Source organism: Cygnus olor, chromosome 5 (genome assembly GCF_009769625.2).
Source record: "Cygnus olor isolate bCygOlo1 chromosome 5, bCygOlo1.pri.v2, whole genome shotgun sequence".
Taxonomy (NCBI): domain Eukaryota; kingdom Metazoa; phylum Chordata; class Aves; order Anseriformes; family Anatidae; genus Cygnus; species Cygnus olor.
Genome location: NC_049173.1, coordinates 23,053,774 through 23,075,904, shown reverse-complemented (window position 1 = coordinate 23,075,904; position 22,131 = coordinate 23,053,774). Strand labels below are relative to the sequence as shown.

The 22,131-nt window shown below is 41.2% G+C and overlaps 1 protein-coding gene across 2 annotated transcripts in view; it reads right to left on the bottom strand.

The window, feature by feature from the left end:
• The window catches only part of SPTLC2 (serine palmitoyltransferase long chain base subunit 2), a 69,371-nt gene extending 47,240 nt beyond the window's left edge, over positions 1–22,131 (bottom strand). For both annotated transcript variants that reach the window (XM_040558305.1, XM_040558307.1), the window contains exons 1-5: positions 21,990–22,131; positions 11,432–11,626; positions 2,986–3,140; positions 1,781–1,929; positions 1,328–1,452 (exon numbers count right to left, since the gene is read on the bottom strand). In XM_040558305.1, coding sequence (XP_040414239.1) covers positions 1,328–1,452; positions 1,781–1,929; positions 2,986–3,140; positions 11,432–11,626; positions 21,990–22,100 — 735 coding nt within the window. In that variant the 5' untranslated portion in view covers positions 22,101–22,131. The remainder of the gene's footprint in view (positions 1–1,327; positions 1,453–1,780; positions 1,930–2,985; positions 3,141–11,431; positions 11,627–21,989) is intronic.

The following is a 22,131-nucleotide window of genomic DNA, read 5'->3' as shown; positions in this document are numbered from 1 at the left end:
TGTGACAGCTAAGGAGCTGCGTGAGGTGTCTCAAGGATGTTCTGATAAGCTATTAAAGATATAGTGGGATCCGCATACACAAAAAGAAAGGTTGACTAACTGCGATAATAGGCAATTTCTGACTTACAACAGAACACACAGACAGTCAAAGGTATGTTTAAGTAGACTTCTAAATCCAAAAGTTCTCTCAGAAATTATGTATCATTTTTCTATCCAAGAGAAATCAGGGAGATGTGGGAAGACAAGAAGCAGCAAAAACCGAGTAAAAGACATAAGGATACATCATTAAAAACATAGCTTTGTAGAGACATTTGACTCCAGAAAAGACTAGATGTGAAACACTGCATTTCTCAGGCATCATATTCAAAATAAATAAATTAAAAAAAAGTGGAAATCTGGTATTTCAAACATAATGCCTCTTCTCTCTTGGTATGTTAAGTAGACACTGTTGCTTCAGAGTTACAGATAACATGAAGAGTAGGAAGACACTAAAGCTAGTCAAAAACAGAATCACCAGGAGGAAAAGTTGCTGTGAAGAACAAGTGCAGCAAATTCATAATCTGAAAGTGATTTCAGAAAGGAGAAAAATAAGTGGAATAAAGGAAGAAATAATTCACTACACAGGGACAAATAGGTTTGTAATGCTAGGCTAACAGTGAACCATCTTCAAAAAGAATAAATAGTTCCAGTACTTGTATTATTTTGCTCAAGATAGCAGCTAAGAGAACATATATTTTGCACCAGAAGATACAAAGAACTCTGTTCCATTTCATTTTCCAATAACTTTAAAACTAGTTTGAGATGCAAGACACTCAGGCTGCATTGCGTACTGTTTTATGGGGCACGCAGTAGATATAATCAGCGTTTCCATTTCACCTTACTTCTCTTGAATAGCTTTTCTAGGAGAACTTAGCTCCTTCAAAGTAAGGATTTTTCAGATGTCACTCGAACAATAAATCCTTTATGTACCAACATGCAGTTCAGCTCATCTGTGTGCCTCACAACAGTCACTTCTGAAGTGTCTGAAGAGCATCAAAATACCTTCAGTCAATCAGCCACCATTTCATATACTAATGAGTAGCCTGAGGAAGCAAGCCATAACATGCTATGCTTTCTCCCAGAAAGAGGACGAGATCGAGTGCTATCATTTCCTAGAATGCTGTTGCCCAAAAGATTTTGGCAAAGGTCAGTGATGCGTACTGCAACCTATAGTTTCCACAGAAAATATCTGCAAGGGCTGTCACTGAAGAAAAAATAAATAGCTTTTAGAAAACTGGACCATCATGGTCTTTGTTAGCCATGCTTTTACTAGTAACGTGAGCCATACCTTGCCAACTAAAGCAGGAATGTTCATAGAGTTGGTTGCAAAGCCCATTCCATATGCCATTGCAGATTCCACACCTAGAAATCTGGCAACTAGCTTTTCCAGCTCCTCATGTTTGTCCAAGTTTCCTGCACATAAAACAAATTCAGAGTGAGAAGCTTTCACTACTGCTGTATTCTACAAGAAGTATTTCCATCAACCAGTATGTGGTTTCGAATAAAGACTGTAAGGAACACTAAAAAAAACTACACACACACACACATCAGGAAAAAAAGCAAATAAACAGCAGTCCTGTATAAACTACACCCAGCAAGTCGTCTCCACTAAAGTAATGACTCTTTTATTGCTTAGTCTGAAGTTCAAGAGCTGGAACAAGTAATGCTTAAAAGACCTGAGATCAAATTTAAAGACTTTGAAACATACAGTCAGGAAGCATCCTATCTTACTCCAACTTACCCATCTCCTGCCTAGTGCTGCACACCCCAGCTCCATACTGGGACAGAACTTTAGCTGCTGCTTGTTGGCAAGTCCCATTGTTCTGTGCAAATCCAAGGTAGTTGTAGGAACCCATATTAATAATGCCCTTTATCACTTTCCCTGTATACCTGTGTTTTAAAAACATCACAAGTTAGCACATATACAATTGTAAAACCAACTACACCAGAAGATTCTTATTTCTGTTTCCTAGAATTAAACATTAAAAAAGTCAATAGAACCAACAGCATTTTTCTTCCAGTGTTGACCCTCATTATGAAACTGAAATTATCAGTGAAAAAGATGTTCTCCCTCTCTTGTGGTCTCAAACTAAAAGTGGAAGTTCCCACAACAGTTTACACATTAAGAAGCATTTATGCTATTGTATCTAGCATTGCTTGAGGCTTCTCAATCTATTTGTTGTTTCTGTGACATGTCCCCCTTCACCATCCCAGGAACATACAACTTTCTTCCCGATTACAAAATACGGACTCTAGATCAATTAACTTGGCAGCCCCTCAAGCAGGATATCCTTTAACTGCAGAAAGGAAACACATCTGGCACTGCTGTGCTAATGCTACGTGACAAGGAGATTAAGGAAGAAGTCTACTGGAAAAAAGTTTTAATTATTTTCCTCCTGAAAGCTAAGGAGAGACACGACTAGTTTCACCAAATGCTATGCTGCAAACCTCTTCACACAAACTTGTGGTATGTCATTTCCAATTTGTAAAAAACCCTCTCCTTAAAGTTCTCGTTTTGTTTCCTCAGTCTATTTCAGTTCTGACTCAAATCAATCATGCTAAATTCAGTTTCAGCATCAACATTTAAATCAAGTATCTGGACTGATTCTAAACCAGCACAAAAAGTCACAAGTAGTAATGCAATCTGAAGTAACTACCTACCCCAGCTTCTGATCATCACACACAAAGACATTAATTTTACTATAGGAGCAGGCCAATTAAATCTTAGCATAGTCAGAGGCATTAGTAGGCGTTAATATCAAAAGATTATATAAAAATAATCTTGGTGGCCAGATGTGGTTCAAAACAACAAAATTATTTAATTCAAGCCAGTGGACAACTCAAACATAATTCGCTGCTCCTTTAACCTCACAGCCTCTAACTTGCTCTCATAGACTCCCTAACTAAAAATAACGGTTGGAAGCCTTTCCTTCAATTTTGACTCACGTGAATGTCCAGTTATAGTCATGGGAAACTCTCTCCATCATGTCCACTTTGGCCCCTGGCACACTGCAGATTGGACGGTTCCAGCTGTCTCGAATGCGCATGTAGAGGTTTCTGGTGTAGAAATTTTCAAAGTCTTGGTACAATGGGACAAAGTCCTGAAACACATCAAAAGCACTCCAAGTAAGAGGAAAGAATGTATCACAGCAAATCGGAAATAAGAGGAATAAATTGTTTTCTGACACAATTTGTAAAATGAAAGGTCAAGAAAACACAGGAGAAAGTTAAGAGCTCTTCACTCAACTCCTGAAACCAATTCCACCCAAAGCATTTTAAATACAGTATTATTACTTCTGCAAGTACATACCAGCACAAAATTACTTGAAGGTGATACAGCAGCAAAACAAAGACAGCAACTGAAGAGGTTCAAGTAGTGGTGCAAAGTCTACCTGCTAAATGTGATTTTCAAATTTTTTCAATCTGCAAATCCCCAAAGATTCCCCAAGGATTCTGCCCCAAAGGTTTCCTCAACAGTCGGTGCTTATTTGTGTATAACAAATAAAAAGCTTAGTAAAGAACAGGCATGCTTTTTCTAGTTACTTTTCATCAAACCTTAAGTAGCTCTTATCATCTAGAAGCCATCAATCACAACTAGAAAAAAAACAGACACAGCATTAGGTCATGCTTCAAGTTGTAAAGCCTCAAAAATTCTGATGTATGGGTGAGAGTGTGCTAAAAGCAATACAGAAACTGACTTGGAAAGTCCTAACGATGCAACGAGGTCTTGTTCTCTGAACTTGACTGCGACTTGAAATCTCTTGGCTCTTGTTCCAGCTCTATTATCAACCTGATGGCCGACTTCATTGGTTAGTCAAGGAGACAATCTACCTGGAAACTAGCAAAAACCCACTTTGTGGGATGCATGGGTGTATAATCTTTACAACAGACTTGGATTCAGTCTTCAGAATTATGCAGAGCAAGGGAATATGCAATCGTTTTTTTTGCACCAGACAGTATGCATTGCTTTCCTGAATATACAAAGACTTAAAACTGAGGTACTCTGCTATATTTTATTTCATACGTAAGAAATGCATTTAATATAGCAGCATTACTATTATCAGAGAGTTCATTCTTAGAGCTTACCACATTTTTTTTTTTAGCACAGAATCCAAACTCTTAAGCTACATTATGGCACCTCTGTTCATCACAGCTTATCATCCATCAAGCAAGTCCAACAGGATTTCTTTGCATGAGCATTTCCTGAATTCTAGCTTCCCTTCCAACATTTTTCAGGAAAACTAAGTGGCTGTCTTGAATGGATAACACACAAAAACGTCAAACTAAGTGTGACAAGTGCAAGGACATCTGAGCATTCAAGAACATGTTTTTCTGGCCTACTTAAAACGTACCAAAGTCATAAGATTCCATTATTACTTTTCAATTAAAGGGAAGTTTGACATCCAGTGACAGTAAGAATGCATAATTAATTTCCTACTGTCACAAAAACATGCCTTTGTAAAAATCTACAAAAGGAAAAAGTAGACTTCATGACAAGGGTAAGAGCCAGCATCACATTTCTTCCTGTTTTTCACAATAGGAATGAAAACATGGACAGAGGCATTTTATTTTAGGTGACATGATAGGCAAGATAGAATATCTGTCTGACCAAATGCTAGTACTAGCCTGACATTTATACTACTGAAGCAAAACTGGGAGTATTTACGCCAGTTTTTTAAATAATCTCAAACAAATGAGCACTGACAAGCTTTTATGTGCAATGCTCAACTGAAGGAAGAGGACTTTTTTTCCCTTTACCTTCCACATTTCATGATTTCACAACTTTCAGCTTAGAGTAAAAGCAGCATTTAGGTCCACCTCTTAGCATCCTCCTACCAGAAGCTGCACAGGAAAGACAAAGCCCCAAAGAACTAACTCCCAAGTAGACATAGCTGCACCTAACTCCCCCTCTGCTTTGCCTGCGCATAATGACATGCCCAAAAGGCACAAAGATACTCGTTTCCATCATTTCAATTATGGAAAAACAAACCAAACTTAGCCAGTGTTGTCTCCTCCAGGGAATCAATCACAAGTATATTCGACCTCAAAGGCAGGCAGCATTTCTATGAGCTAAGATACACCAAAGGGCAATTATTTCTTCCATATTCCTTTACTTTACAGTTCGGCATCATTTCACGCATGTCATGTCTTCTCTGAAAGTCCTCTGTCAAATGAGCTTAACAGGGGTAGCTAGTCAGGTGATAAAGTTGTAATCCTACAGAAAGTCATTCATTTCCTGAAGTAGCTACACAGTTCTATCCTTCCTCACCTTCAGCATCTCACTGTCTCAGGCAGAAGGTTAGTTTCAAGCCTGAACCACTAAAAAACTTGGCCACTGCTACAATGGAGAAAAACACCTTGGTATCGAAAAACACATTCAAAATCTGCATATATGAAAAGTTACATTGCTACTGTACTCTGATACACAGTCCTGATATGCATGACAATATTTGAGGCAATAGAGTGAAATCCTGACTCGTGACACAGAATCCAAATAGTTATCCAAAAGCATCCAACTCCGTTAGAGCATTTTATAGGGCTAGGGGAAGCAAAGAGGTTAAATAAAAATTGGCACATTAGAAGAACAATACTTGAGGGATTTGAACTTATTACATCTACTTATAAGCTACTGAAACATTTTAAACCATTTTCAGCTTTTCTTAACCACCCTTGCTTGACAATTCAGCTTTGCAGCAGTTATTCAAGCACACTAACTATGTGACCCAGGAAATCGACTGAAACTTCATCCCAGGTTCTTGGCTAGGAGTGGAGGCTGGAAGTGAGTCATTGTACTAACTCCAGCAGGTACGCCTGGGCTGATACAGTCCAATCTCACCTCAGATTTCTGATCAGATAAAGTATGCTTTATTTTGAAAGCCAGGCTGACAAAGCAGGAAGAGTAACAAGCTCAGCTGGTGAGATAAAGATGATCACCCACAACAGGTTGACACCACCGAGAGATATAATGCAAGTAGGATCTTACAAGCCAACAGCATAACTTGAAATTGATTTAACTGTGAAGTAAGAGTTCTCTAAATCTCAGATTATCCTAAGGAAAAAAGTGTCTTAAAACTCAACAGGAATTCAAGGAGCAAGTTATGGGTAAGGGAACTAATGTCTAATACAGGATACTAGCCTTACTTTCTGGGGGTACCAGGGAAGCACCAAGATTATAGCAATGTGCTTTACGTGATGCATCAGCTTAATGTCTGCCCCTCCGTACATCCTCCCCTTCACCCCCAGCAATAAGCCACTCCCAGCTAGCTCTTATAAGAGGGTTCCTTGAAATAGGATAAACAGGTAGTGCCATCTTGGCATGAAGAAAAACTGAACTACCTGTTCCCTCAATAATCCTAATCCCACCGAGAGGTTTTCTTGACCCACGCAGTTGAGAACACAAAAACGGGAGACGGTAGGGATACTGTACCTTTGCAAACCACTACAGGCTTTCAACTACAGCAAACAAGCAGCGACTAACTGTCTGTATGCTTCTACAACTACTTTTCAGAAACAAGTTTGGAGTTTGAGAACCCTCTTTCAGAGCTGGCACACAGGGTCAGACGGTTTGCCTGCTGTTTGTTTGTTTTGGTGGGGCATTCCTGAGAGAGAGCAGCAAGGAGAATAGAAAAAAGGCCAGCTGAGTTCCTCATGGAAATGAAATATTTTCAAACCTTTCAACTACAAAAAAAAACATTTTGGGAAGGCAAAAGTCTCTCAATCCATACTGTTTCAAATGTTTGGCATTTGTAACCACAGTGCTTTATTGCAACAGTGTCCTAGCTGCTCTGCTGGAAGCAGTCACTGCTCCATTTAAATGATCTTTGGAGCTTATTATTTATTCCATCAAGTTCTCATCCTATTCCCAATCCACCAGTCTTTGTAGCCAAAAAGAGATATCGACCTTAGGTGGAACTGCTTTATTTGGAGGAAAAACATTCTAGGAGTAAGCTGATTCTTTGAGTAATCTTCCGAGTAACCATCCACTCAAACAACTGCAAAGGATATACTGTTCCCAAATTAGGGAGCAAAAGGAACATGTTCTTCCATCTGAAATGATACTAACACGGAGCTAAGAAATCCTAAACAGTTCTGTTCCTGTCAGTTGAAGCCTAGAACACATCCCACTTAGTAAAGTGAAGCCAGATGCAGAAACCTAAATAATAGCGATCTCCCAGAAGCCTGAAAGATACAGCAATTTCAAAAAAAAAAAGAGTGAAACAAGGGAAATACAAAGTTCTCCCTTGGGGATGCAGCACCTTAGCACAGGTGATTTGTAAACCCAAGATTTCATCATATTGTAAATTAATACTACAAATGAAGGTCATAATGAGGGCTTTGTAACCATTAGCTTGGGGCATGGCAACATGCAAATGCAGTGATTATGTTGCTTTTATAGCCAAGTTCTCTCGGCATTGCACCTAAGCTAACAAATGGTGCTATGAGCACCAGCGAGGCTTATCTGCAATTCACATAAAGCATTCCCTGATAATACAAAACAAGCTCTGAATGGAAGTCAAGTCAACACTTACAACAAACTTCAGACTTCTGAAAGGAAGCAGAAATACTAGTTCTATCTCCTGCTACGTGAGTCAGGAAAACGTGGAGCAACAACTGTGGGTAGCCTTTGTATCCTCAGTGGGCCTACAACGAGCTGTACAGATGCTAAGAAAACACTGAGGCAAAGGACTCCAGCTTACTGCCCCTAAGATACTTGTTCACAGGAATCCCGCTGAAGACCCCAAATGAATCACAGAATGCTAGAAGTACGTTCTACATTGGCAAGAAACCTCTCTACGCTCAGAGTTAGCATTCTCATTTAGATATTTGCTCCCATATACAACATATACAATGTAATCAGTAAGGAAATCAGACTGGGATAAATGTAAAAGCAGCTTTCATCCTACCTGTAAAACACTACGAGCACAGCAAGTGAGAAGGTTATGACTAAGCATTAGGTTAAACTGGATATGCATAAACAGACTCCAGGGTAATTGAGAACTGTTAATCTTTCCACTCACCCGTGCCTAAAAGAGGCTGATAATGTTTCTGACAGGATGTGCTACATAACAGGGGGTTCCAGGAAAAGCCCAGCTGGATAGGTTTTAAATGAAGCCAAAACCCATCAAAGACTAATTCCTGGAAATCCGTACTAGCAAAGCCTGTTCCTTTCTACATTTTTGTGTATCGTTGGTGAGTGAATATTAGTTTTTCTAGAATCATTCATTGCAATGCACTGCTCTCTAATAAATAACAAGGAATTTACCCACTGTCAGAGACAGTCCCAATATAAACCTCTTAGAAAGCCTATTCTTTAAGTTAGTCCCATCCACTTTCATTTTTTAGTTCTGGTACACATGCTGTTAAGTGACTGTTTAAGGAAGGATTTGCTCTACTGAAATGAAGCGCCCTCCAAAACATACAAAAACTGAAGGGTGTTTTTTTTAAATGTTTGTGTTTTTTTTAACACCACATTTTGCACCTAAGCTTACTCTATGCTGTACACTGCAATCACTTTCAGGAATACACCACAGAACACCGATATACTTCAGTTCCATGACTTTCAGGACCAGTTCATTCAGCCCCGTATGAAATCCATCCTCACACTACGTAATTTAGTTCTGCTCACACAAAACATCTTTGCACACTGTTCATTTACAGTTACTCTCAATGGCTTTGCTTTGAACTCTTCACCTACAAAGTAATTTAAGAATTATTTCAGAAAGCTAAAGCTAACCCTTTTGCCTGATACTTAGGAAAAACAATTAGCTAGCTCTTTAAAATTTATGTACGAAAAATGTTGCTTTCCACATAGAGGTTACAAATCTGCCAGACACTACTTCAGAACAACTGCAGGGCTCCTCTGAACTACATGTATTTAAAAAAAAGTTTTTTAAGTAATTTTATGCACATTGGTATCTATTTCCTTACTAAAAGATGATTGGGCTGTCAGCCAGCAGCTTGATAGATTCAAATATTTGAAAATCAGGACAAACTGTTTCAAAAGAAGTCATTGAGCACCCTCCTATACCAAAATAAAACCTGGCTCCCACACTAGATACACTGCAACAATTCATATGCAGGCAAACAAAGCTCAAAGCACCGAAGTGTGAGGTTAAGTGCTGCAAGTTCTGGATCTCACATGATCAATTTGCTGTTTGTCCAATATTGGAAACAGCTGTTCCTACCTAAGCACTAGAAGCTTGAGTTAGGGAAGTGCACTACACTGGGATTTCTTCAACACCAAAACTCTTCAATACAGGATTTCCCATTTTTCACTCTGCTGCAGTATTCACTGAGCTACTCATGACATACCACACAGCAAACAGATCCTTCAGATAAAAAGCACTTCTCACTAGATCCGTCCATGGAGATCCTACGGACAAAACAAAAACAGAACACACACAGCTCTTCCCTGCAAGCCATGATCCACAGACAAAGGGTTTCAATTCATCTGTCCAGGAGGTATGCTTGTTAAACAAATCTCTTTCAGGTGAGGAAGCAATACTAAGATTTCTTTATAAAGGAAAAAAAGGTTAAGACTAAATTTCTTTTAGAACTAGGAAAATCAGTTGCTAACAAACTCTTTGCTCGCATCATGTGTAACAGTCTTTATGGAGAGCCTCACATCAATAATATACCCCCAAATTACAACTGCTGCACGAGGTCTCCTCCTCATGACTGCTCTCACAGAAAAGGGCTACTGTAAGCAGGATTGCACCATACGTGTTTGTAACACAACAAGCATTTAACCAAAATACAATAACTACCGTATAGAGTAACTGATCTAATTTGCACCAACACCCTCAGCTGGCCCTTTCAAATCCTCAGGTACCATGAGTATGAGCCAACATTTCAACTTTTATTCTGATATCTAGCCTTGGTATATTTCTACAGCTGTTTACTCCTTTCTGTTTCTATTTCTAGCTTACACATACAAAAATACAGTGTCTCAGGTGATATAAAACAAAGTAGCTGAAACGAATTTAAAGAACACATCAAGTTACAGAGATTTAGCTAGCAATGCTTATTCAGATACTGTAACTGCTATAACAGATCAAGATTTTACTTCCTGATTCCAGAAGTCAGTTTTGGAAATAGTGTCAATTTAACTTCCTGTACTGTTAATGAATATGTAGTATCTATTCTTCATTAAATTCCTATAAGGATGTTTCTGTTTTGGAATTAAGTGCCTTACTATGAGTCAGCTTAATTCCACCTCACGGTACTTACACAAAGAAGCTACTGTGAAACGATTTTAGGCATTGGTTGCTTTACTGTATCTTAGCTGATCTACCATAATATAATGTCAACTTCACCCCAGTGCTGCCTCCAAAAGGAGTCTTGTCTTTTCTCCTCCACCCCCCCATCCATAGTTATTTGTTTGCATTCCTGACCTGCCTCCCCCCACCCTTATTTTCTGATAGCCAACTGCTCACGTGGCCACCCAGAGAACCAGAAACCAGCAAGCAAAAATCGGACTGCCTTAAAGTTTATAAGCCAGATCAGTTCCCCAAAGCGGCTGAGAAAACCAGAACCCCAACGAGCTAGAGTAAGCCTATCCACTCCACTTCAGGAACAAAGCTCACTGGTATTCACACTATGCTAAGAGGGCTCACACAGAGTTAGCAGGAAATGCCTTGTGAACTGCAAGTTTAAATGGCAGCTTTTTAACTGTAACCTCAGTGGGGACTCTAAAAATGATTTTAAACAACAAAATTATTTATCTCAGACTAACTGCTGGAGCTGGCAAGACCTTTTACCTGGTAACAGCAGCTCTCATTAATAGGTTTTGTTTTTTTTTTAAATGCTATCATTAAACCAAGAGTCAGTACCTCTAATTACTTATTAGCTAACCCACTAGTAGTGTCTTGGACCTCATGTGAGTTTAAGATCACCCAGCTTGTGCTCAGGTTCTTACACACAAGATTTTCTTTGCAACTACTCAAGCTAAAGAGAATTAATAGCATGTTTCCAAATCAAAACAGATGGCTACCAGAGCAGTGTTAGAAAGCCTCCCACTGCTGTGAAACTCAAACCAGATCACAGAATCGTCTAGGTTGGAAGATCCTTCGAATAGCACTTCTGTAGCTGCTGGTGCTGGCAGATCAAGTCTCTCTTCCTCAAACCCTTGTTTCTGCTGCTCTCAGTATGCTGATGTAACTGTTGATACAGCTTTGCAGTGAAGCAGACAACGTAACTGGTCCACCAAAAAATAACCCAACTAAAACATATTTTTGTATAACAACACACCAGTAGTAGCATAACATATTGGGTATTTAGAAGGTAAGGAAAACAGCAGAAAACAGAGCAATACTGCTCTACAAAGAAATGCTTGAACTATAGCCTCAGCCACACAATTTCCCACTAAACATTGATATTTCCCAGTGGTTACCTTTTGTTCTTCTCTTTCTATTGCGTTTTGACACTTCTCGATCTTCCATTGCCGCATGAAGTCTCGCAGATACCCAAAGAGAGTGAGAACACCATAGCCTACGTAGGTCAGCACAGCAACCAACATCGGTGTTTCTTCAAAAGCTTCATTGAAAGGCCTTTTGTATAATCCTCCATTGTGCACAACATGATTTACCTAAAGCAAGAATGTAAAGAGAGGTACTTGTGAGATACTCATTAACGAAACATCAGGCAGGCATTTCTGAGTAGTCACTCTGATGGGTTCCAAGTTGTGCATTCCCCCTGCCCGTCTCAAAGCCCTTCCAGCTAGGTCCAGTTGTTATTAACAAACACTATCAGCCCCCATACACAAGGTTGCTGTGACAAAGCCTCCTCGTCCACCAAGTTTTGATATAACCAAAGTCACAGAACAGTGAGACTTCCCAGACATACTGCAGAGAAAACACAATCAAAAAATCCAGAAATAGTAATAAACAGTTTTATTAAGCTAAACAATGCATTCTCAGGATTATGAAAACTGAAAAACTAACTGGACAGTATCAAACGAGACTCTACTTGAGAAACCTACATTACTGCAAGAAAACAAGTATCATCTGTGTGTCTCCATAGCCTTAGCCTAAAGATGCTGACGTAAATGCTGCCCTCATCCATGTGGTGGACATGTCAGACAAAATGTCATTGTGTACAGGCTCCACATTGCATATATGTCAGCACCCAGAACAAAGAAAGGCTTTCTGTGCCAAGTACACACTACAAGTGTGTATGACCACAAGTCATCTTGTTACTTCAATACTACCTCCTGAAAATAAGAACTTGACCTGTTGTATAATACGTGGGCATCTCAAGTACGATCACTGCAATGTATCTTATTTGAGACTATTCCAGAAAAATCTCTGCAGCTACAAGGCTCACTCAACATGACGTTGGGGTGGGAAAAAATGTCATAGTGTTAACTCATTCAAAGAAACAAATTAAAAATCCAGATCTAATAAGTGGGTCAAGACCAAGAAACCTTGCCCTAGATGCACATTGCTACGTGTATTTCGAAGTTACAGAACAACCACCCTATCATAGAACAGCTGTGTGTGAAACAACACAGTCCAAGATATAAATCCCCTACTTCCAGCAAAGCTGGGAAGTCTTACTCCTTGCAAAACAGATTTATTTATTTTTGCCAGTACTACCTGGCAGAAGTCATAGCCATTTCCCTAAGCCTAGGAATCTAGGCAGATTAAGACTACTTACTGGCATATAATTCTGTAACTTTACGGTGTCCAAATACATTATGAAGGGTGTTGCCAGATGTGGATAGGAATAGCTGGAAGCCGAGATCAGCTTCAATAAATGCCTATATTAACAGCACGCTGAGAAAATGGCTGGGACAAGGATTTACATCGGACGCCACTTGAATTTCTCTGGACTGTACTCAAAATGCAGTTTATAGCCAAATGTAAGAAGAAATGTATTTTTTAAATATTCCAGCCAAAGAAACATCAACACCTATGGAAGAGGATAGTCTTAAATACATCAGGAAAGGACAACAGCAGAGTGAGGGGTGGGGGCCAGCAGAACAACCTAAGTTACTCTCCCACCGCATCCACACTATTATCACATGGGAAAGGAAGCCAGAGTTGTACTAGCCTCTCTAACAGCTAGGAACCAATGAAAGCGCACACACTTGTTTGCCTAACCACACACCGCATTATTTGAAAACCAGCAACTGTTCATCCCAGATGCTGAAGCAAGTCTGTATTTCAATCCTGGTATTACTATCTTGAACATAGTTTTCCAGAAGCCAGGGTCTGCTCTTAAGATACAATTATGCTATAGCTATGCAGTCAAGAATTGAGCAACAAACTTCAATGCCACCTTTCCCCCAGTAGTCATTTCTGCCTCTTCCCCTTTGCCAACACACATTGAGATAGCAGCAGAGCAAAATCAAGTTTCAGTCTCAGTTCAGTCACTGGGGTTGTGCAGGTTTGGAATTGGGGCATGCACGGAAACAATACAGCAAAGACACCACGGGAGCATCTTTTAGCAGCAGCACTCGTGCCAGATGTAAATAGCTAAACTAAAAATAACTGATGTGCTTTGAGGCAGGGTTTAATACTGAAGTATCTTTAAAACCATACTGCCTACAGTGGTGGCTTAAGTTCAAAACTTTCGAACAGGTGTAGGAAACACCAAGCTTACCACATTTCAGCTAAGACGAAGGCAGTTTAAAGGTCTTTAATCAAGGCCACAGCTTCGTAATATGCCTTCCTCGGGAACAGTGCCAACCAAAGGATCTCCCCTGTCCCACTCGCTTCCACCTTGAGCCATCTGCATTGCTCTCTGCCTTGCACAACTAAGGCTAATCTGATTTTCAACATAGCATCCCTCCAGCACTGAACTGATCCAGGCTGGATATACAATGATTTGCAGAGGGCTATTTATTAGACCCAAGCAACCTTCAGGCCACAAACTCATTCAACAGCTCTCAGCATACAAGAATCAACAGCTGTTAGGGAACAGGAAGGGCAGAAGCAGCATGACAACCAACAGACTTGGTGATGCAACACTGCAAAGGAAAACTGATGAAAGCTTTCTCTTCACTATTACTCTCAAGATCCCTCAACTGTATCGCTACAGCTCCAATTCATGAAGCCGTAGAATTTTACCGCATCCAGACCTGAGAAAGATCATGCAGCAAAGCTCCACATTACTACAGTCTCACAGCTTGATGAATTACAGACGAATTTTGATTCCTCGCACTGCCAGACTAGGCTGCGAACAGCAGCTACTCGGAGGAGACATATGACATGTCTACTACCTGTGGCTGTCTATGAGGAGCTGATTTCTGGATGTGCAGACAGACAAATGGTAATGACTACTTCTCAAATTACTTAGCATCTAATAGAGATCACATCAAGGCTTTTAATGTCTTTCACAGGTAAGTGGAAGTTCACCTGGAAGAGATGAAAGGTTATAACCTAAGGGTATGCATCTGAGGTTAATTACTACCAAAAATTAGCTACTATAAAAATAACATATATAAAATGCAGTTTTAATCAGAAAAAAAGTAAGTAAATATTATTTTTTCCAGTTCTTTAGAGGTGCCTCTGCTTGTGGAAAATGCTAAAACTAAACAAGTTCTACATTGCCAAAAGTAACATTTCACTGCGAAAGACCCTTTCGGGAATATCTCTCTTGATTCAACACATACTCAAATCTATTTCACCTCTTGGTGTTCTTCCACCAGTGTGCTTGTACATCCTTATACTCTTGTATCAGCTACAAGATAAGCTGGGAAACATCTGTGCTATTATATCTGAATTAAATGTTAAAGAAATACTCTGAATACAATTATGTGGACTCTTCGTGAAGCATATAATGATTGTACATACACTGTGGAACTGCCTGTAGAAGAGATGTTCATAGCCACGTTTTAGGTACAAGCCTATTTGTTCAAGAACGCTTTAGAAGTCCATGTTAGCCTTCAAAAGCTTACATGCTACGAGCTCCAAGTCTGCTGCAAAGGTGAAGCACATTCAGTTTCAGAGACCAAGAAAAAAGACGGGTACAGATTAGTTTCAGAAAAAAAAGAGTTGCAAGATTAAGACTTTTATGGCTTCAGCAAATAAACCTTATCATAGCAAAGAAAACCACGACCTTTGAGCAAGAATTTACTGCACATTTAAGTGGAGACGACAAAGTCAGTGTTCATCTACGCGTGTGGTTCAAAAAAGCAGGTATATGCTCACATAAATGTATGTTTCCTGGGGTAACACTGCCCAGAACATACGTACACCAAAGAGCACCATCCCATTAAGTAACTCAGCTGCAAGAGAAAAATCAGAGCACCAGGCAGCTGGTCACAGAAGGCAGCAAAGAAAGGGCATCACAAATCAGCTGCAGGTAATGCCTGTGCTGCTCCAAGCTTTGGGGGAAAACAAACCCCAGGAAACAATATTACTGCCAACAATTACTGAGGAGCAGCATCATATAGCTACAGCCAGAAAGGATTGCGTTTGTGGTCTAAGCTGAACACATCAGCGCACCTAATAATAATCATCTCCCCAGCCTGCTGACAAACAGCTCCAACTCACAAGGCACTACAAAACTCACTTCAGATCTGGTTCATCCTATAAATGAGAATCCCTACAAGTAGCGGGATAGTATCTCTGGTACAAAGGGTGGGATCGTGGCTGTGCACACACGGCGCAAGTACACCTAAACTCATGTTCTTGCCCAACTACTGCACAAAGCTGTACGTTAAACAGCCTCCAGACAGCATCAGATCTTGCAGTGCCTTCAGCCAGGGGATCAAGCTGGGAATCAGATTCCAGCTCCACACAGACAGAAAAGGATTTTCTGCCTATCTCAAGTTATTCAAATTATTTTATGACAAGTATAAAAATATCACGTGTAATAATCTTACTGCGCTATCTCTTACAGTTACCTGAGCATGATTACAGGCCATCTGACATCAGGGACAGAACGGTGTCACCTACACAAAACAGCTCCCATTTAGCCACCCCACCAAGCATAAATTCACAACTAGATATGTAGCTAATCACAAGCTTAACCAATTACAACCTCCGCTATCTTACCAGATGTGCAGACAACTCTAACTGTTATCGGGGTTATGAGAAAAATGCAAACAATAAAAAGCAGTTAACAGAAAACTTGTTTTTACTTGTGCCTTGCACTAGTTTCCTTCGCCCAGATTCGGTTAGATCTTCAGAGAAGGAGCACCGTACCACATGTCATGGATTTACGAAGTGGGTATAAGGAATCCAGCGAACAGATACAGACTTCAGCATTATACTCCCACTGCCAGCAGCCACGACAGGTCCCACACAAAGCTGGCGTTATTCTGAGCCTGACTTTCTGCTTGTTAAAAGCGCCTTTCTGAAAGCCGATAGGAAAAAGGGGTTTCAGTGTATTTGTTACACCTGCGTCAGCAGCCAGCTCGGCTGAGAGCTAACTCTAAACAAAGCCTGCACAGTACCAGTGGGCAGATGCACGGGAGCGCCCAGAAGGCAAGCACTCAGACCGAGGGCAGGTCACCGTGCTGAACCTCCAGGAGCATTGCAGCAGCTTTGTCAGAAGACAAAAGCCTTGCGTAAACACGGCAACATATGTGGACACTACGGCAGACAACAGAAACAGGATTTAATCAAGGAATCTTTTACATGAAGTTGCTTATTAAAAGCATCTGCCAAGCTAAATATCTCGTAGAGCAGGCACGTACTTCAGGGAGAGCAGATGTCACCAGTGCAACACGCAGAAAGAGTGATGGTTATGCTGCTAACCTGGGCAAACCACAGTGTGCTGTGTTAAGGAGACTCTTCTATTTCTCGCTGCAAGGAAAAAGTCTGATGAACCTGGTAGACTTGATGTAAATACCTTAGAAGGTGTATTTATGCTGGAACACAACTTAGCACAGCTCTAATTAAAATTTAGTAGCTTCTCATTAACACACACAACACATACTGCAGGAATTTTACTAGCAGGCTTACAGCTTCTGTTTTTAGGTGCATGATCTGGAATACTGCTTCCAAGTGTTGATTGCTTTTTTGTCAAAGATTCCTGCCAACTACAGGGAACACACGGAAAAACACTGAATGCACCTCTCCTCTAGGATGCATCTCCGCTGTCACAAGCAGTCACGTTGATTAAAAAGAATTACGAGAATCAATCACTAAAGGAACTACAGCATTAAGCGATCGCTCCCCATAGGCGGCTACATCTAAGGTATTACTGTATCCCGTGGTAACTTCTTCCTGTCACCTCCAGTCCCTTTTCTTGTGCTGCTTTGTTCTTTGATTTCAGATCTCAAACTGCTGCATGGGTAAAAACACTAAAATGTGTTCGCTACCAAAATTAGAAGGCACTGCTCTGAAACACATTTAACCCTTCGAAAAAAGTCCCAGGAGGGAAACTTGTTTTACAGAACAGACTTTAGCACTCTATCGTATTCCTAATTAAATATTTGTTCTTGTTAGTAGGTATTATCAAGTATTTTGGCTTGCAAGTATTGATTCCCAATGAATTCCTCACTCCTTTGATAACTAAGATGTACTTGCCACATCCACACAAGCAGGAACAATCTTCGTAACTGAGCATATGATACAGGTACCTTAATTACCTTAAATCTAGAAGATTACCTCAGCTGGTATGTTCAATTGATTTGAGGTGTACAGCATGTTGATAATGACTGAATGTATATATATATATATATATATATATATATATATATTTAGGAGTGCAGTTTACAATGAAGATTTTCAAAGACAGAAGTCCAGTGGTTCACTAACAGACCAAGCCATAGGCTCTCAGGTACCTCTGAAAGCGTTCTTAAAGTTCATTAAAACATACTCTCGTTTTTTTGTTGGTGGTGGGTTTTTCGTTTTTGTTTTTTTTTTTTCCTTTCTCCAAACATGAGAAGTTCAGGAAGTGGTGGGTTTTAAACTCCTGCTTCTTCAACTATAAGACGACTTCAGGGTTGCACTTTTCAACTAAACATAGTTTTGTTTTGTTTTTCCTAGAAGTGATTTCTTAATGAAGGTCAGTAGTTACGTCCCCAGCTTCAACAAGGCCTTCAATGTTTCATGCCCCTACTAGAGAAAAGTCAGTAGATAATTAAGATAAAGCTTTGTTGGTTTGGTTTTTTTTTGTCAACAATTGGAAAGCATGACATTTAGGAACACATAAATAGCTTTTGCTGTACAATTAGGAAAATACAATGTATTACATGATGACATCACTAAAGTAGGTACACTAACAAAAAGTGAACTTGCATATATTTACAATTTATTTTAGCATTTAAGACTTATCACTAGCCTAATTTGAAATGACAGTCCCAATATAATTGAACGATCTTAACATTTTATCCAAACTGGTTTTCCAGTAACACACACTCAAATGTAGGAGAAACCAGCCACACCAGCAGCTACCACAAGTGTTGGTTCCTATACCAGGACAGATACACAAATTTTCAAACACATTTGACAATGACACTAGATCTACTAATTTAATATGATGGCTTCTAATTTTCATTTAACCAGCTAAATATTGTGCAGCTATTCCTTTCACAAAGGCTCAGCCTTTTATAATTAAATTTGGTATTAGAGAAGTATCCTCATGTACAGATAGGCTTTTTCAGAAACACAGTTTTATCAATTAAAACCATGTGAAGGAGATACCAGTTTTTTCTAGGTCAGCCAATTTTCCACTCAGTTCAGTTTTCTGTTACTGATGCACTACTCGCAGTCAATCAAAAAGCCAAGCAGGAGGCAGAAAGTAGTAATTTCTTTCTTCGGGCCTGACGCAAGCCTCAGCCTTTAGCCTTAGGCTAAAATCCCTAAGGCATACATTTTTACAGGGGTTCAAGGATTAAATACTATGTCTAAACTTCGGCATACTCTCCTGCAATCCATCTATCTGTGCTGTCACGGAATAACCCAGGTTGGAAAGGGCCTCCAGGGGCCACCTCGTCCAACCCCCAGCTCCAAGCAGGTTGCTGAGGGCCACGTCCAACCTAGACTTGAACTCCTCCAAGGATGGACAGTCTACCACCTCTCTGCTACACTCCTACTATTTCCCTGCTTTCATGGAAATAATATTTGTTCTCCTATCTAGTAAAAGTTTCCCATTCTTCCAAAAGACATCCGTTGGTTCTCATCCCATTGCCACGCAATTCCAAGGAAGTCTAGCACCATCTTCTCTACATCCTTGACCTAAATAGGCCTAAATGGGCAGCAGGGAACCTTGAGGCCGAGCAAAGCCTGCCTCTCTCAGCCTCTACTCATGTGCTCCAGCCTCCTCAGCTTCTTGCCAGTCCCCCAGTGGATTCAGAGGTTCATGCAGATATGTCACTGCCTTTCTAGGGAGCTTAAAACCGGACACAGTACTCAATGCGGTTTCACTTCCTTGTGAATAAGTTTATGAGATTTAGTTAAGATACAAGGCTTTTTTTTTTTTCTCCTGTCTGTCATAAGTACTTGCAATTTATACTTGCACAGACACTTGGGAAAAAAAAACAGAATTCTGTACTCCAATTCCTTTCTATATTAGTGCACAGGGCAGTTAATCAAAATCGTTATCTTATCATAGCCTTCATCTGAAGTAAGGTTTATTCACATCACTGCCGTCATTAACTCCCTGTAATGAGAAAAACTTCCCGTATTTGTTGCACGCAGCTTCATAAGCACGTTCTCCCAAAGAAGTCACGCTCAGTCTGACACCAGCCAAAAGCGTCTATAAAACCAGGACGAAGCCAGCATCCCACTGCCCCCTGAATCATCTCAGGAGACGAGCCTACAAGTAATCAGCCTGTTCTCTTAAAAAGCGCACACAGATCACAGGACAGCGAAAGCTATTTTCAGCACGTACACAACAACATTTTCAGAAAAAAAATCCATGCTGCTGTTTTTAATAGCTGTGAAAATTCAGGATGTGTAACAGCTTTAAAGGAAAGCAACTCCATCCTCCTCCTCTCTTTAAACCAAACTATTCCTTCCCTTCCTGAGGAAGTAGTATGAAACTCTGTTTACTAAAGGACGTGTACAATAAGTATCTGGAGATTGCTCCAGCAGAGCACTCGAAGACCTTCCAGAATCATCAAGGAATTTACAAGTTGTTTGTATCACTCCAGCTCCTATGTGACTGACTTGGAGATAGTGTGCACAACAGAAAATAAGAACTTGAGAACTAAACCCTACGTTCCAACTATTTGTTTAGTTTAAGATTATTTCTTCTCCAAGTTCTACAAGTATAATAGAAGCCATTCTAACAAGAGAAGCTCAATTAAGACGCCTAAAAAAACATATTACTGAAATTCTGTTCACAGTAACAGGCAGATTGCTGTAAGTTATCATGGAAAATAAGCGCACCTTGTCCTGTTCAACATGCCCCAATCTCCCTATTCCAACAGGAACTTATTTATTCAACGAAGTCTTAAAAAAATATTATCTGTTTGCTTCAGAGCAAAACACTGCATTGGAGAAACACATTCCAGTCCCAAATTGCACTGCGGGAAGAAACGGCAATTTTGCCTTCACTCTATTATTCCCACAAGTGCCTCAATAGATCCCAAATAGCATTTCTCCAACAGACCAAAGGACAGAAGAAGCAGAATCACGCGCAGCTTGGAGAGGTAACTTCATTGTTCTTCTACTTGACTTTCCTTCTCTTGGCTGAGTTCATTTCCTCCTGTCAGGACAATGCCCTTTGGGATGTCAGGCCCCCATCTCACACGGTGTGGTAGGTGTTACATGGCACTACAACAGTTTTGAACCCACTCATAAGTTACTACTTTTCCTAATTATGCACTTCCTTAACTGTACACAGAGTCAGAAACAAGTTACTCACTTTTTTCGAGCATCCCACAATTTTTAACTGCTAGGTAGTTCTTCGACCTGCTCTAACAAAGGTACCTACAGTGAGGTTGTTGCGCTCGCTGCATTTGAATTTCTACAGAGATGAACTGTTTGCAGAATCAAAGTAATCGGAACGCAGGACTTCCCAGGAAAGGAGGAGAAAGAGCTGTTGTTTAGCTCAGCATTTCAACAGAAGGGTTTCTATATACTGAAACCCTAACTTCAAATTGTTCCTCTCCCAGCCACTGCTGGTATTTCATTAATCTCCAAGGCAGCCAAAGTCAGCTCCCGCGCAGTTTTGGTAGGCGGCAGGTTCCCCTCTCCTCTTACCAAGGGAAATGAGCAGCACTTCAGACCCCAGCAGGGGACAAAGTAACGCAGCCTACGTTAAGGTGAGCATTTTCACCCTCTTCCGTTCACGCCAGAATAGCGGTAAAGAGCCAGTGGAGTCTCTCACCACAGCGGGAACTGTGAGGACAACCTGAAACCTGTGGCGTAAGAATAATTCACTAGCACCTAAACTTTTATATATAGAGAAAAAAAATCTAGTAAGACTTACTCTAGTGACTTACAGCAGAGATGCCCTAGGTAGGGTTACGCACATTTTTTCACATTGTTTAAAACAGGCAAAGCCTCCCCGCCCCACGAAGCCCTCCAGGCGGACACAGTGAGGTACTGTCCCGGATCTCAGCTACACTCTCACAGGCTCCAGGCTTTTCAGGATACAACACCCGCGTTTGCAACACTTCCTTGTACCAGTGCCTTTCCTTCCCTTCCCCTTCCCACCAACCCGCTCGCGTTATCTCCATCTCCCATCTCTTCTCGCCTCTCTCGGGAGCCCAGGCACAGGCGTTCTTGCACAAGCATCATGTCCCCCTCGGTCCTTACTTTTCCCTCTTTTCCCCACCCATTCGGGACGGCGCCCACGCGTGCGAGCTGCCCCCGAGGCACTTAACGACCGTCCGCCCGGCAGCCCCCCGCTCCCAGCGCTGTGCGGCAGCGCCGCAGACGCGCCGTGCCCTCCCAGGACGCCCCCCACCACCACGGAAGCCCCCAGCGGGGCTCCCTCGCCGTGACGGGGCCGCCTTCCCCCGCCCGCCCGCCCGCCCGCTCCCTTCCCCCCCGGTGCCTTCCAAACCCGGTTCCTCCTCCGGCGCCCGGTGCCGCACCCACCTGCGTGCCGGGCAGGCCTCGCACGAAGCCGTTGCGGAGCGCCCCGTGCCCCGCGCCGCAACCGTTAGCGCGGGGCTGGGCGCCCGCTGCCGCCCGCCCGGGCCGCTCCATGCCCGCCGCCGCCTCCCGCGGAGCTCCCGCA